General features: G+C 44.8%; 1 protein-coding gene across 1 annotated transcript in view; it reads right to left on the reverse strand.

Annotated features, from left to right (window-relative positions):
- The window catches only part of LGR6 (leucine rich repeat containing G protein-coupled receptor 6), a 280,020-nt gene extending 263,740 nt beyond the window's left edge, over window positions 1-16,280 (reverse strand). The window contains exon 1 of the mRNA XM_053245501.1: window positions 16,057-16,280. Within this exon, the coding sequence (XP_053101476.1) occupies window positions 16,057-16,280 (224 nt within the window). The remainder of the gene's footprint in view (window positions 1-16,056) is intronic.
- Between the last annotated feature and the right edge of the window lie 469 nt (window positions 16,281-16,749).

Consider the following 16,749-nt stretch of genomic DNA (forward strand, 5'->3'; position numbering starts at 1 on the left):
TGACAAAGTCACTAACTTTAATTTCGATGGAACTTAATCACAACTAACTTTGTTTGGATCTTGCCCAGAGGGAAGAAATTAGTATTAAACTCTCTTCCCTCCCTCCACCACCATGCAAGAACAGAAATGTACATGGGGCAATTAATAGTTAATCCTCAGTCCTAATAAAACGGGTATAACCTGCATTCAGGGCAAAAAGGAAAGTGTGCCAACAAGTTGATTTCGACTCCTGGTGCCCACAGAGTGCTGTGGCTGTATTTGGTAGTTTACCGGGCGGTGGGGGGGTTACCATGGCCTCCTCCCACAAAGCATGAGCTGATGCCTTTCAGCATCTTCCTTTATCACTGCTGCCCAATATAGTACCAGCAGGGATTTGAACCAGCAGCTTTCTGCTTGTTAGTCAAGCATTTCCCCACTGTGCCTAAGCATTTCCCCACTGCCCATTGCTCTTATAGACTGCATATAGGGTACTTCCTATTAAAGACACAGGAGCTCTGAGTGGGTTCAGTAGTGCTTTGCCTGTCCAGAGGCTAGTATTACATTTTCATTTGTCACTGGGAAAGACATTGCTGTAAATCAGCTGTGGAAAAATACAGGAGGCCAACAAAGAAAACCCTGGGCTGCAATGGTTTGACAATGATGCTCCATAAAAAGGTGGAGGAACTAAGGGTGGCAATTTTAGAGAAAAAGAGTGTGGAAGCAACCCGTGTCTTTAAAAATGGATGTGCCATATGACTTGCTGTAATCATCCACAATATGTTGCTGCAAACAGGCCCAGCTGCCCTACATGGGATCATGGGAACTGTTTCTTTGCTGCCCAAGACAAAATGCAAGGTGACATCTGGTATGGCACAGCCTGCATTGTACCCTATTGTGCCTGTCTTCCCATAAGATGTTTAACTGCCAGCTTTAGTGATGATTAGGCCCAGTTCCAACGTAACACGGTACATTTGGTTTTCTTTCTGCTCACATGATGGCTTGTAGGTCTGATTGCACATTCTTGGATCTTTCTGAATGCTAATCATGCTGTTGTGCAAGGCCAGATGAATGCATTCATGCAGTCTTCCCTATGCAAACACTACACTCGCAAATGCAATCACTTCAGCAATGGAATTGTACTACTTGATGTGGGAGGGAATTTCACAACTACTTGGTCAGGAGCCCTAACAACAAAGCACCTGAGAATGTACATACCATATAAAGTAGCTCTGTCACTAAGAGATGTGAAGTCCAGGGAGGCAGGAAGGGAAAAAACTCAGAAAAAAGTGTCGGGGTGGGGGGTGGGGTTTGTAATTCTTCCCACAAGGCAAGAGATGGAAAAATTGGAAACAGGAAAATTGGAAAAGACTGTATGAAATATTTTCTCTCTTAGAATGATGCAAGAATTTTTTTTTACAAGGTATAGTTTTGAAATATTCTTTTTAACTTCCTGCCCATTGCTCTTTCTGATAACTATGTAATGTGAATGTACTATATGTAAGACAATGGAAAATATTAGAAAATTGCAGTTCTAATCTAGAATTATATGTAACTCTCACATCCCAGAGGCATTTTATCCTTTGCCTCTTACAGGATGCACTGTCATCTTTAGAAGAATGCAGACCTCCTTCTCTGCTTGTGAATGGTTGCTCTGGCCTGTCGTCCTCTTTCATCTGGAGAATGGTGGATATACTCTCCTCCTGATTTGGCTCCTGTTCAACTTGGAGATACTTTATCACCTCAAAGAACTGTGACACCATGTTTCACTCTCCTATGGGGAAACAAGCAGCCTATTGCTGTGTTTACCTGCGTGGGAAGAGTTAAAAGAAAGTCAAAGGGGGCAGATGCTGAAGAGACTTGTGGGTGGTAGCAAAGCCTCAGGAGAAAATGGAACATTAAAACTGAGTAGTGTGGAGTCTGGTTCTTCTTGGTCCCATCCGATCCCACCTTGACACTAAGCGGGCACATAAACTTCATCGTGCAGCATCTTTCAACTCCACCACCTCCCTAATTTTCAGCTGGCAGATATGTCCAGATACCTCTGGTTGTGGAAACTTGCAGGTCAATTTCTAGTATTACATATATTTGTAATGATTATTTAGTACATATGACATTTAAAAGATGCCTTAGCTTTATTTTACTAATGGAAAATCTGATGTGCTAAGCAAGCTGTACATAGTTTATTTTGTGTCCTTTTAAACAGTAAAGTAAGTTTAAATATTATACAAACATATGTATATATTTCAATCCCCCCACCCCTGCTCAAATTTTTTCCTTCAGAAAAGGGCGGCGGCCGAGGGGACACTAGTTTGTTTGTTTTTTACCCACGGCTTCAAACCTTCTGAAAATTTTACATCTCTAGATTGTATGTATTAGAATTATGTCCCACTCAACTAGCCAATATCCTCAAAGTGATGTGTTAGATAATACATGTTGCTCTAATGCCAGTTTCACAAAGGTTATGCACCAAAGGTTTACACAGTTTACCAATGCTTGCTGAAAGCCAAGGTCTGTACATGGTGGTGATGACTCCAAAGTTGTGATGTGAAGTTAACGTGCACAATGCTGTTCAAGCACATTTCCCATAGCCAGCGTGTGACCAGTAGTCAAAGTGATACATAGGTGGACCAAGGTGGACCATTAGAATGTGCTTTCAGTTAGATAGTAAAATAAATTGTCAATAATAATAATAATTAGATTTCTATACCGCCCTTCCAAAAATGGCTCAGGGCGGTTTACACAGAAAAATAACAAACAAATAAGATGGAACCCTGTCCCCAAAGGGCTCACATTCTAAAAAGAAACATAAGATAGACACCAGCAACAGTCACTGGAAGTACAGTGCTGGGGGTGGATAGGGCCATTGGCCCTATCCACTCTCCCCCTGATAAATAAAGAGAATTACCACGGTAAAAAGTACCTCTTTGCCCAGTTAGCAGGCATTAGCAAGCATAGCTTATGGCAATGTAGAGATTATTCACTGTTTAAGTTTGAAGATGCAAAAGTAAAAATGCCATGGAACATCATTAGCAGGAAGTGATTAACAAGACTGCTTACAGTCTACTTCTAGTTTAAGCGATCACCAATTTCTCCAGTCTAGTCTTGTGTTTTGGTCAGTAACAAATGCTGTCTTTCCAGGCAAGACTGAAGCAGTGTGCTGCAGGAGAGTTCTTTGTCAACCCTTCTGCAAAACAGGAGCTTGGATTTTACTTTGCCAGACAGATTCCCTCTGTTCTAAATTTCCATCCAGACAGACTAAACCACTGTTGGCTAATCGGCTCTTGTATTTGAGCATAGCTCATGATCAGCAATGCAAACCTGTTAGGGCAAGGGTTCTCAATCTTGGCTCCCCAGATGCTGGACCACAACTCCTAACAGCCAGAGGCTGGGGTGATGGGTTGTAGTCCATCAATATCTGGGGACCCAAGTTTGAGAATCCCTGTTGAAGGGTACAGTCCTATACTTCAAGATATATCTTTGCTATTTCTGATACACTAACACAACTGTGTTACTGCACAAGTTGAACTCTACACTGGTATATCTGCAGAGGCCCCCAAATGGGGTGGGATTATGGGGAGGACAGGGAGGAGCTGACTTAACATTAAATCTATACAGACTCTGGACAGGCCCCTGATGACAATGTCACATTACATCAGCTCCAGAGGTGGCATATGTTAAAAAGTGCCCATTGAAACAAGTGAAGACCAAAAACCATTGAGCCCCCGCCTTCACCTCCTATTGCACTCATCCTACCCACTCTGTTGTTATGTAGTATAGAGTTCAGGCTATGCTAGGTTGGTGTAACCAGGATGCTGGTCCAGCTGCAGTATAGCATTGCCTAGTTAGTCTCTTGCACATAACGTTGGCTTCCATAAACCTTACTTTCTAAAATTTATTTTATTTATTTATTTATTTATTTATTTATTATTAGAAAATTTATTCCGCCTTTCCAAAAGGCTCAGGGCGGTTTACATTAAAAAATTGTAATGTATTATGGATTTATGTTTGTAATATTTTATATGTTCACTACCTTGGGTGCTTTTTGGCTGGAAGGATGGAGGACAAATCTTTAAATAAAATACTTGAGATTTTAGGGTGCTATGCTTCCTTTCTGGCTGCTAGAGATTCTAGGAAACTCAAAATGCCAACATACTCTTACATCAGCCTAAGCAAGTTTAAGGAAGGACATCATATCATACACTCTGCATCTCTTATCCAATCAAAAGCAGAGAACAGTATATGATTCTCCAAGAGAAAGCAGTAACTAGAGGGTGCGAGACTTCCTAGGCAGTAAGATGATGAAAACACAAGATCCACTGGAGCTCTGAACATGGCAATCCGGTCTTGGGGTTTAGCACTACTGTACTTAATCAGCCACTGGCCAAGTTGCCAACAAAATGCAGCCTAACTGTTGGAGATCCAGTTCCAGATGGTATCAACCTTTTGCACCAGTAACCCTATGACCACTAGGGGCATTGGGTTGCAGTATAGCATTGCACCAGTAACCCTATGACCACTAGCCGCCCAGAGACGTAAGTTTGGGCGGGGTAAAAATTTAATTAATAAATAAATAAATAAAAATTGGGAGTAGAGATAGTTAGAATCGCCTTCTCTTTCCTGTTTATCTCTGCCTCTATGATCCCTCTATGGATAGAATGTACTCAGGAACTTTCTGAGAGTGAGTGACTTCCTCCTCCTCCTCCTCCTCCTCCTCACAATGCTTCTAGCGCTCTGAGCACTCTTCTTTTATAGGTCTCTCTCTGACCAACATGTAGCCAGCTGTTAGATATAGGTCTCTTCTGTCAACATAGACTTCTGAATAAAGTAGATTAGTTTAACCTTACATGTATCTCCATGCTGATTGGAGATAAAACAAGCTGTTGCCCCTGTTAACTTCTGCTGTAACGGCAGTGAGTTAACTCCTAAAACACTCTGTTATATAAGTAATTGTCTCTAACACTAACAGCCTGGTCTCCACAAGAGCCTGAGCCACACTGAATTTAATGGAAATAGGGGCGCCATAATAAAGCTTCCAAAAATCTGGGTGGCCTAATTTGCATATTATACTGCAACTAATTTGCATCTTTATTTACTTATTTATTTGACAGATTTGTATCCTTTTCTGCCCTCCCATGTGATCAGATCCAGAGAAAAATCCCAGCAGCACATTTGAAATTTGTGTAAATCTGGGTGGAATTTAGCCAAGTGGAGGAGCCAAAACCTGGGGCTACCCTAAATTCCGGGGGACATGGCAACCCTAAATGGAAATCACTTCCTCTAAGTATGCTTAGGACTGTGCCCAAATGGCATGAATATATATGCATGTTTAAAAAGTTGTATGGAATTTAACAGGCCTTATTACAAGGCTGCACAGGTTTGCAATCTTAATGCTGCCGAAAGAGGAATCTTGACCTCTGTTACTAGAAAAATATGTGAATTAAACAGCAGTAATCCTAACTGATAGGTATGTTTCACACATTAAGACAGTTCACACAAGCATTAACTGGATAGGAGACACATCCTGTGCACACCCTCTATTTTTGATCATCTGCAAGAGAAAAACAAAGTTGTGACATGGCAGCTGGGTATGAGGGCTTTTCCTTTTACCCCATTCAGCAGCTAGGTACAGCTGCTGGGTCGTACTGAGTCCTCGTAACCAACTGCCATTTCACCAACAATCACTGCTGGAGCCTCTGACTTTGTTTTTCCTTCACAGACAATAAAAAATTGGGAGCATGCATAGCTCTGAAACTGGGTAGGATGGGTCTCTTACTCAGTTAATGCTTGTGTGGACAAGTCTAGTAGATACAGACACCCTAATGAAGTTGCTGTGCTAAACTCTAGCATGATGCTGTCCTTAGTTTGATAGGCTAAGCTAAGGTCAGCTGGTCAACACATTTATTGCTTGTATGTAGTGATAATATTCCTGCCCCTCCCAATGAAGGAATGTGTGATGCCATGCCCACCCCACAATCAAAGTTGGTGAAAGAGATTTCAGTTTCCTGGCTATTATTTATACCAAATCCCTGTCACAGTTCTGCCTCAGTATATTGTCTTTCACTTAAAAACATAAGAACAGCTCTGCTGTTTCAGGCCCAAAGCCTATCTAGTCCAGCACCCTGTTTCACACAGTAGCCCACCAGATGCCTCTGAGAAGCCTACAGGCAAAAGAGGGCATGCCCCCTCTCTTGCTGTTGCTTCCCTGCAACTGGTATTTAGAGGCATCTTGCCTCTGAGACTGGAGGTGGCCTATAGCCACCAGACTAGTAGCCATTTATAGAACTGTCCTCCATGACTTTGTCTAAGCCCCTTTTAAAGCCATCCAAGCTAGAGATGGCAGAGAATTCCATAGATGAATTATGTGCTATGTGGGAAAGTACTTCTTTTTGTCGGTCTTTAATTTCCTGGCCATCAGTTTCATGGGATGACCGCTGGTTCTAGTGTTGTGAGTGGCGGCGGGGGTGGTGGTGTTCTCTCTGTCCACTCTCTCTACTGGTTGCATAATTTTATACACCTCTATCATGTCTCCCCATAGTTGCCTCTTTTTCAAACTAAAAAGCCCCAGATGCTGTAGCCTTGCCTCATAAGGAAGGTGCTCCAAGCCCCTGATCATCTTGGTTGTCCTGCGCACTGAGTTGACACTTCCAACAAGCTGTCCACCACGACCCCAAGATCTCTCTCCTGGTCAGTCACTGACAGCTCAGACCCCATCCGTGTATATGTGAAGTTCAGTTTTTTTGCTCCAGTTTTTGCTCCACTTTACACTTGCTTACATTGAACCACATTTGCCATTTGTCACCCACTCACCCAGTTTGGAGAGATCCTTTTGGAGCTCCTCACAATTTGTTTTGGATTTCACTTCAGTACTGGCCAGCAAGAAAGGCAAGTGAAAAGGGCAAAGCCAGCTCAAACTCTCTGGAGCCAGGCTTTGGGGGGAAGATAATCCAAGCTATGTTATTTGAACAGCGCTCTTTCTAGTTGGAAGTAGGATGATAAAAAGCAGAGAGAAAAGGTGGCACTTGGGGTTCAGATTCACAGTCAAGCTGTGAAATTCCAGAAAGTTAGGAAGAATCTTGAGGCTATCTGCAAACTCCTTTAAGAGCTTCTACTGAACTGCATTCCTTTTGGAGCATCACAGGAGTGAAGTGCTCATCCCATTTCAGGCAGGCAAGCAAGTGGCATCAGGTGCAGTTTCAGCTGAGTGTTAGGGACTGACTCTAAAAATGACTGAATGGCCTGTGCACCATTTATACGGCAATAACAGACTAAGCATTTGCAGGTATTGATGCTCCCCCCACCCATTAAGAAATATAAAGCATGTCACCTTTCACGCTGCTCTCCATTCAGGTTTGTGAAGATTGCTCAGCTGGCTTTCCACTATTCAACTCAGATATTTTTCCAACTTCTTACACACACCTAATTTTTTTATGTATGTATGTATGTATTTATTTATTTATTTATGTATTTAAAAATATTTCTATACTGCCCCAAACTTGCAACTCTGGGTGGTTTACAGTTAAAATCATTTACAACATTTTTGTAAGCTTTTAAAGCTGAAGATCCCTGCTATAAGATTCTGCCCCATGATTGATTAAGTGCCGTCAAGTTGGTGTTGACTCTTAGCGACCACATAGATAGATTCTCTTCAGGATTATTTGTCTTCAACATGGCCTTTAAGGTCTCTCAGTGGTGCATTCATTGCTGTCATAATCACGTCCATCCACCTTGCTGCTGATCGTCCTCTTCTCTTTCCTTCAACTTTCCCCAGCATTATGGACTTCTCAAGGGAGCTGGGTTTTTGCATAATGTGTCCGAAGTATGATCATTTGAGCCTGGTCATTCTGCTCCATATAATGACACATAATGGTCCAGTTCACCACTGATGACTGACAACTGAGAGGACTGCACTGAGGCAGCAGAATGTTTTGGAAATGTTGGTTCAGTACTATATAGAAGTAGCCAGTGGCAGCGTTGCACCGAGTTAGGATTATACTCTCTTAAGACAATTGAGTTAAATATATCTCTCTCTGTTAAAATTGGTTGCTACATAGACCAGGGTCTCTCCAGTTTACTAAGAAGACTCCCTGTTCCTAACTGCTGGTTTCTAACAACCCCAGATACTGGCAAGTCATCCCAAAGTCTGGGAGAGGAGAGCTGGTCTTGTGGTAGCAAGCATGACTTGTCCCCATAGCTAAGCAGGGTCTGTCCTGGTTACATATGAATGGGAGACTTGATGTGTGAGCACTGCAAGATATTCCCTCAGGGGATGAAGCCGCTCTGGGAAGAGCAGAAGATTCCAAGATAGGGCTCAGAGAGATTCCTGCCTGCAGCCTTGGAGAAGCCGCTGCCAGTCTGTGAAGACAATACTGAGCTAGATAGACCAATGGTCTGACTCAGTATATGGCAGTTTCCTATGTTCCTATGTTCCAAACATGCCTATTAATGCTAGGACAAGTCAGAATATGCCTCCTCTAGTTCTGTATCAGGTAGATAAGACATTACCTCTGGAAACTGCTCCAGTTTAGGATGAGCAATTTCTTCTTGTCCTTTGTTAAGGGTAAGCCATACCATATCAGGGGTTCCTCAATCTTGGGTCCACAAGATGATGTCAGACTACAAACCTCATCATCCTTTTGGTCATTGTAGCTGTGGGTGGATTGTGGGAGTTGTAGTCCAACATCTGGAGTCCAGTATCTGGAGGCCAACACTGGGAACCCCTGCCATATATCAAGGTCTTTCATAGGACAGTCATCTCAGTCAGTCCCTCTGGCTTACTGTTCTTCCTAGAGCACGCCATGCCCTCAAGCTACTTCCCAGATAGGCTTTTCCTACAGCCAGGAAGTCTGGAGCAGCTTGTAAAAGCTATGCTGCAGCTTCTGCTGAGGAGGCAGAGAGGGATGGTGATATCTAACCTGGGAACAACTGCTTGTTATGGTTCCCTAGTAACAAAATAAGCTATAAACTACCTGCCTACTATGTCATCTCAAGGGCAAGTGATACACTTAGAATCAGAGTTTTGCGCTTTATTTATTTGACTGCAATAGTAAATAATAAATCTAACCTCTTGGTTAAGTCTGAGTATTCCGATTTGTATCTATGCTATAACTGAAGACAGACCTAATATAAAAAGGGAGCTCACAGGACGGAGTTTTATACGAATGCCTATCTTTCACATATGGATCGAAGACTGGCATGTTGTTCTTGCACGTCCCTGCTCTCTTTCCTTGCTGCCGCAACCACCTCCCTACCTGGTTGAGAAAGAAGGCAACCCACTAGAGTTGCCAACTCTGACTAAAGCAATCCTGAAGATTCCAGGCAAATTCTGTTGGATCAACAACCCTACAACCCACAGTCAAGTGCTGCCTGAGATAGAAATGGCATAGTTTCCCCTGGCCTTAAACACCTGCAAGGCGCCTTAAATAAAGTTTTGGTTTTGAGGGGCTCTGCGCAGGATCTTTGGAGGTGCCCCTCCAATCAGCTTCCCTCCTGTGAAGGATGATAGTTAATCCTCCATTTTGTTGCTTGTTTTACATGTTTAATTAAGTTGCTTATGTTCTAAAATATAATATATAATAAAATATGCTCTGCAGTGGTTCTGCTCCTTCCTCTCAGGCAGGTTCCAGATGGTGTCCCTTGGAGACTGTTGTTCTTCAAAATCTGAATTTTTGTATGGTGTCCCTCAGGGCTCCATATTGTCTCTGATGTTGTTTAACATCTACATTATTTGCTGGTCAATGACCGAATAAACTTATAACTATCTACATTAAACTGCTGGGAGAGATCATCAGGAGATTTGGTGCAGGGTGTTATCAGTATACTGATGACACTAAAATCTATTTCTCCATATCTGCATCATCGAGAGAAGGTATAACCTCCCTAAATATCTGCGTGGAGGCGGTGATGGGCTGGATGAAGGATAACAAACTGAAACTGAATCCAGATAAGAGGGGTACTCATTGTTCGGGGTCAAAACTCGGGAGATGAGTTTGATCTGCCTGTTCTTGAGGGGTCACACTTCTCTGGAAGGAACAGGTACATAGTCTGGGGGTGCTTCTGGATCCAAGCCTCTCCCTGCTGTCCCAGGTTGAGGCAGTGGCCAGAAGTACTTTCTATCAGCTTTGGCTGATACGCCAGCTGCGTCTGTTTCTTGAGATAAACAACATCAGAACAGTGGTACATATGCTGGTAACCTCCAGACTGGATTACTGCAATGCGCTCTATGTGGGGCTGCCTTTGATAAAGTCTGTAAACTACAGTTAGTCCAGAATGCAACAGCCAGGTTGGTCTCTGGGTCATCTTGGAAAGACCATATTACTCCCGTACTGAAAGAGCTACACGGGCTGCTGATAGGTTTCTGGGCAAAATACAAGGTGCTGATTATAACCTATAAAGCCCTAAATGGCTTGGGCCCTGGGTATTTAAGAGAACATCTTCTTTGTTATGAACCCCACCACCCATTGAGATAATCAGGAGACGTCCGTCTCCAGTTGCCACTAGCTTGTCTTAGTAGAGGAGAGCTGGTCTTGTGGTAGCAAGCTTGACTTGTCCCCTTAGCTAAGCAGGGTCTGCCCTGGTTGCATATGAATGGGAGACTAGAAGTGTGAGCACTGTAAGATATTCCCCTCAGGGGATGGAGCCGCTTTGGGAAGAGCAGAAGGTTCCAAGTTCCCTCCCTGGCATCTCCAAGATAGGGCTGAAAGAAATTCCTGCCTGCAACCCTGGATAAGCCGCTGCCTGTCTGTGAAGACACTACTGAGCTAGATAGACCAATGGTCTGACTCATTATATGGCAGCTTCCTATGTTCCTATATCTGGTGGCTACTCGGTGACGGACCTTCTCTTCTACTGCCCCAAAGCTTTGGAATGTGCTCCCTGCTGAAATGAGAGCTTCCCTATCTCTGACAACTTTTAAAAAGTCTTTAAAGACACATCTGTTTACCCAGGCTTTTAATTAAAAACTGTTTTAATAGTTTTAACATTGTTTTAATTTTTTTTTACAATTTCAAATTGTTGAAATGTTTTAACTTTTTCTGTTGTCATTTATTTTTTGTTGTAAAATGCCCAGAGACATAAGTTTTGGGCAGTATAAAAATATGTTAAATAAAATAATAAAATAAATAAATAGAATGAAATAAAATGGCTGCTTGTTCCCCACTCTGTGTTCTAATAGCTTGTGTTCTAAGGTCAAAAGTTCAAAGTTTCTGTTAAACTGTTCTGTCTAGAAATTGAAAAAAATTCTCTGGTCTCTGTTAGTTCTCATTTGAGAGCCCTCCAAGAGTGGGAAGAGTTGCATGTATAAAAAGGGATGGATTAGGGCAGCTGAGGTAGTCTTGGAAAGCCAGGAGAGAAGAGCTGACTTAAGAAGAGCTAGTGTAAATAGAGCTGAGAAAACACTGGGAGAGTTAAGCTGAAAACTCTCTTGAGAACTGAATCACTCTCAAAGCAGCTGAAGGAATAGTCTGGAATTGAACCCACCAGTACTGGAGAGAAAGAGTAAGGCCTATGGCTGAGCAAGGGAAAAAGCAAGGCTCAGTGCAGAAGCTGATTATAGGTGATCGTAAAAAACACAAAAAACTGCTGGTAAGGACTCTGGGTTAAGGCAGAGTACTGTATTAGGGGCAGATTGGATTGGATGTGTTTTTCTCCCATTTTATTTGTTCCTTTATTCTCACATGGCTTCTGTTTTCTTTGTACTAAATTTAAAACAAAAAACAAAACAAAACAAAGCACCCAACTACTGTTTTGAATTGAACTTTTTTTTAAAGTAAAATTTCTCATTTTGAATTTAAAAAATCTGTAGCTTCTGTCTGTTTTCCCCCACCCCACGCTCTGAAGCCTTTGCACACAACCAAAATTTGAATGCAACAGAGGTTTGGAAGGCTGTTTTAGTAGACACAGCCAGAGAAAATATAAAAGTCTACTTGATGGCAGTGGTGAAGCTTAAAATCACAGGACTGGCTCAGGACACCTCCAAAGTGCCATCACCATCTGGTGCTCCTTTCTGCCAGCACCACTTATCCTACCCACCCACACAAATAGACAGGCAAGTGACCGGCAACCGTGTGGGGGAGGAGGAGTGTCTACCACTGACTGATCACTTACCTGCCCTCCCCTTCCAGTGGTGGTGGGAGTGGGCCCAATTTCCATTACTGCTCAGAGGGAGAGGACAGGTGAGCAGCATCTGCTCCTCTTTGCCACCATCACTGCTCACCTGCCACCAAGAAGATGGACCAGAGAAGAGCAACGGTGAAGATGGATCAAAGACCAGCAGCATTAGCAGTCACCAATGCCTGTGCCCTTTCCTGGTGGGCCAGTCCTCACTGCCACCTAGTGGGGAAGGCAGGCAAGTGATTAGCTGGCAGCTGCTGTTCCTTCCTCACTCAGAGGCTGAGCTCTTCCAGATGGTGATATATTCCAACCTGAGTACAAATCACAGTGAAGAAATAAAATGGGAAATCCACACTATATTCAAATATGTTGCATAATCTTTTTTGAGCCATCTGCTGGCAACCTGCAGCAATTTGTGGTACATCTGTGGGTTTTTAAAAATCAGAATAAAAGGAGTTTTAAAAGGCATCATTTCACAGATTTCCAGCAGAGATAGAGCACATATATTTTTTTTTACATGCAGAAGGTCCCAAGTTCAGTCACTGGCATTCCTAGCTAGAACCGCATAAGACTCTATTGCTATTTGTAGAGACAATACTGAAGTAAATGGACCGCTGGTCTGAGAATCTGACAAAGTATAAGAAAGCTTCATATGTCCCTCTCATCTAGGTTGTTAGGGTAAGGAAAGGGAGAAACTCCCAACGATCCTAACGATGCCAAGGTTGTGATGAGGTAGATCAACAATTACAATCCTGAGCACATCACATAGGTAGCATTACTCAATTCGACATGTGGATTTACATTATGGGATCCATCCAGCCCTTGGAGAATGCAGCAGAAAGAAATCAGTTTTATCTCACTTTACAGCACAGTGCACAGCAGAACAGCCAGGAGTTTAAAGGAATAGATAACCTGAAAAACTTCTCTACTTGGATGAAAGCCTTGGGAGCGTTTCATGGGTGATTCCCACAAAGAGCTGTCAATGGCGCCATCACATGCCCAAACTGGGTTACTGTATGTGGGAGGAAATGTTCTTAGGAAAGTAGCAAGAAAACTGCAATCAGCTTTGCAATCCATTCCACTGACCCCTTGAAAGAGCTTGCTCAGAAATATTGACAGGTATAAAGCAACAAAAGTGTCCTGATTTACAGACACCACAAACTCTGAACAATCCCGGCAGGAAAAAGGAGTGCTGAGCATCTCTGGAAATGTGATTTGAAGCCTGAAACATATTCCAGAGAGTATCCCAGATGTTGCAACCTTCATGACTCCTGGGCTATTCATGGGTCACTGCAGCCAGGAATATACTCTATGAGATCTGGCAGTGTTGCTAGAGCTGTTGCAAAACCCTGATTACTCAGGGGCAAACTATCTGTCACACACCAGTGTGTCCAACAGTGCCCTGATGTCTTTTCTTTCTAAAAGCAAATAAATCAAAGCTGCTTCAGGAGAAGCACATGCAGAACAGAGGAGCTAGGGATGCTTAGCCATTTCCCTCAAGGGCGGCCCTTCTATGAGGCAAGGTGAGACAGTCGCCTCAGGCAGCAGATTATTGGGGTGCTAGATAAGCGAGGCGGCAAGATGCCTCCCTGCCCCTGCTTTTAAAAGGGGGGAGGAGGGTGCATACAAGGCAGGGTGGCATTTAGCACCCTGCCTCAGGTGAATGGTGGTCTTGAGCCACCACTGCTTTCTCCACCTGCCATTTCCTCCCTCTAAATTGCCCCACAGGATTTCAAATGCATGGTTGCTTTTCTGCATGTGGTACTCACATGTGGACATTCCACAATGTATGAGGGTTTATTATGACAACCTTCTAGTCACTTCCAGCCCCACAGCCCTAATTGCCAGACTGTGCAAGTGGAAGTGCTGGATTAATAGGACATTTGTTGTTGGCTGTTGGAGGGGAGCTGAGCCAGTTAGGATACCCTTTCACTACTGCCTGCCTGACATCTCTTACCCTTTTGCCATCACTTCTTGTTGTGTAGAAGTCACAGCATCAGTAGCAGCTACGCAGTTAGCAGAAAGGGAAAGAGGAGGAGGAATGAGGGCAGGGAACTTCCGCAGCCTGACTGGGGGAGTCCTGAATCCAGGGCTGGCCTTGAGCAAATGGAGGAAAAGCTCATACCATGTCAGAGCACTGGCCCATCTGACTCAGTATGGTCTACGCTGACTGGCAGCAACTCTCCAAGGCTTCCCACAAGGGATCTTTCCCAGCCCTGCTTGGAGATGCCAGGGACTGGACTCGGGACCTTCTGCATGCAAAGCAGATGCTCTTCCACTGAGCGACACTTCTTCCCTACTCCTCTAAGGAGAAGATGAATGGCGATGCATGAGGAAGACTTGACAAGTTAGGCTGGGTCCCTTGACAACACTTTGTAGAGGAGCATCATTTATCAGTGGGATGGTGAACGGCTGTAGCAAACTACCCTTACAGCCCATCACATGCAACTCTGAGCAGCCTCCCTCTGAAATAATCAACATTTGTATCCACATTTGTACTGGAGTTACTGATTCAGACAAACACATCTGCAGAATCCCTCTGGATGTAATGCTCCTGCTTTTGAAGGCATGCCATGTGAGGCCAATATCCTCAGGGTACCATGGGTGTGTACTGTTTATCCCAGCAGGATCCCTTGTGTGTGTCATGCTTCTCAATCAGCTCGGAAAGCATCTCCCTTCAATTGTAGCTTTCTTCCCTGCCTGCCCAACTTCTCCCTCCTCGGGGTTCATCAGGGCGTCACAGCCTACAAGCATCTGCCACTGAGACAGACAGATTCAGGAGTGCAGAAGTGTTGTTGGTAGGGACTCGTACAAGGAAACTGGTGCAGCCTTTGAGCGAGTGGGCTAGAGAGAAAAGAACCCTTTGGCTGGCCCTTTGAAAGAGGTGCCGCAGCTTGGGGAGATACTTGAGAGGTGAGTGATCGCTCTCCAAAGGGGGTCAGGACTCTCCGAGACAAATCTTCTGCCAGCTTCTCTACTGTGAACATTAGACAATGTGCTGCCTACAATGGGAACAAGCCAACCTAAACACTCATTGCCAGGTATCTAATTGCCATCATTCTTTTCAACAGCCTTGTGGGACGTCCTCCTGAAACTTTCCGCATTATCTGCATGCACCAAAAAAAGCCAAGTTGTCTTCATCATTGCCTCAGCTCAGCACAGGGTTGTATTTGCTAATCTTTCTGTGAATAAATAGACCAAGCACCTTTCACAGGTAATGCTCGTTCTCATCAAAGAGAAAGCAGCGTGTCCTCCCCGTCCCCCAGCCTTTCCAAGGCATCCTTGTCGCACAGAATAAAGAAGCACACAGCAAACAGCTCTTCCAAGTGGGGACCTTGCTGGGATCAAAATGGAATTCTTTGATGCACTGGAAGCCAAATGTCAACCCTTATTTCCCTTTCAGCATCACTGTGCCCAGCAGAGCTGGGAATGTTTTCCCAAACTCACTGGCCTTTCTGATTCCCTGGGAACAAGCTGGATCCTGACATCCCCTCAGCCGGCAAAGCCCTGAGTTATCATTGCCTCTTGAAATGTTTGAAAGAGGGATCCCATAGCAGTTTGCAGTAATTACTCAGTATAAATACTCCATTATGCTCCCAAACAATCAGAATCAGCCCAGCAAACAAGCTCTGTCTCATCTGATCCGTAGCAATCAAGAAGTAAAGCATGCAGAACATCACAATCTAAACAGGCTTTCCAGAGGACCACAAGGGGAGTGCTGGGTGGGTGGGTGGAGAGAGAGAGAGAGAGAGAGAGAGAGAGAGAGAGATGGCTCTCCTGTCAGAACAGCTGCCTTTTCACATTCATCTTGGCTTTTTAATTGCAAGTGGAAACTTTTATTTTAGCCAACTTTGGCCCGAGGATGTCAGGCACAGGCAGACGGTTCTGTGCGGGGGCACTGCCGCTCGGTCTCCCTCTCTCCCTCCCTCGGGAGAGGAAAGCGAAGGGATCTGACCGTTCTGTACTTACAGGTAGGCTGTTAAGGGGCTGAGGCCGCCCGGAACAGAAGAGAGCGCCAGCTCGGAGCAGTCCACAGACAGCATGATGCCGTCCTCCTCGCAGTGGCACAGAGGTGGGCAAGAGGGCGCGGCAGCACCTTGCTCCCCTGACACCGCCTGGGCAATGCCAGAAGCAGCCAGGAGAAGCCAGCCGGGCCAGAGCGGGCTCATTCTCAGCCCAGCGGCAGCCAGCATGCTGCGTGTGTGCGCTCCTCGGGGGACTCCTTCAGTCGCCGGCTCTCTCGCCTGTCTCGCTCGGCTCTTTGCTGCTCAGCGGGCAGGAGAAGGACCCGGCGCCTACAGACAGCTCCCTCCGAGGCTCCGGGGCTCTTCCTCACTGTGGGAAGGATGCAGCCAGTGACGGGGAGGCATTGTGGAATGATCTTGGTTATTGGGTTTCACACACGGGCTGGGCTGGGCTGGGCTGGGCAGGGAGTTGGAGACTCTCATGGGAGGAGTTAGGGGAACTTTCTCCTCGCTCCCTCTCCCTCCTTGAGAGCTGGCAGGAATTTCATTCAAAAGGCGAGGCGCGGGGAGGAGAGGGACCTGTGAGGAGCTCAGGAGGAGCCTGCTTGGAAACATTGGGGGGGGGGGGACAGTGGCAGCAGAGCATAGAAAGGAAAGGGCCTTTCAGAGGGAGCACGCAGCACTGGCCCGGAGCCAC

The sequence above is a fragment of the Hemicordylus capensis genome, chromosome 4, assembly GCF_027244095.1.
Source record: "Hemicordylus capensis ecotype Gifberg chromosome 4, rHemCap1.1.pri, whole genome shotgun sequence".
Classification (NCBI taxonomy): Eukaryota; Metazoa; Chordata; class Lepidosauria; order Squamata; family Cordylidae; genus Hemicordylus; species Hemicordylus capensis.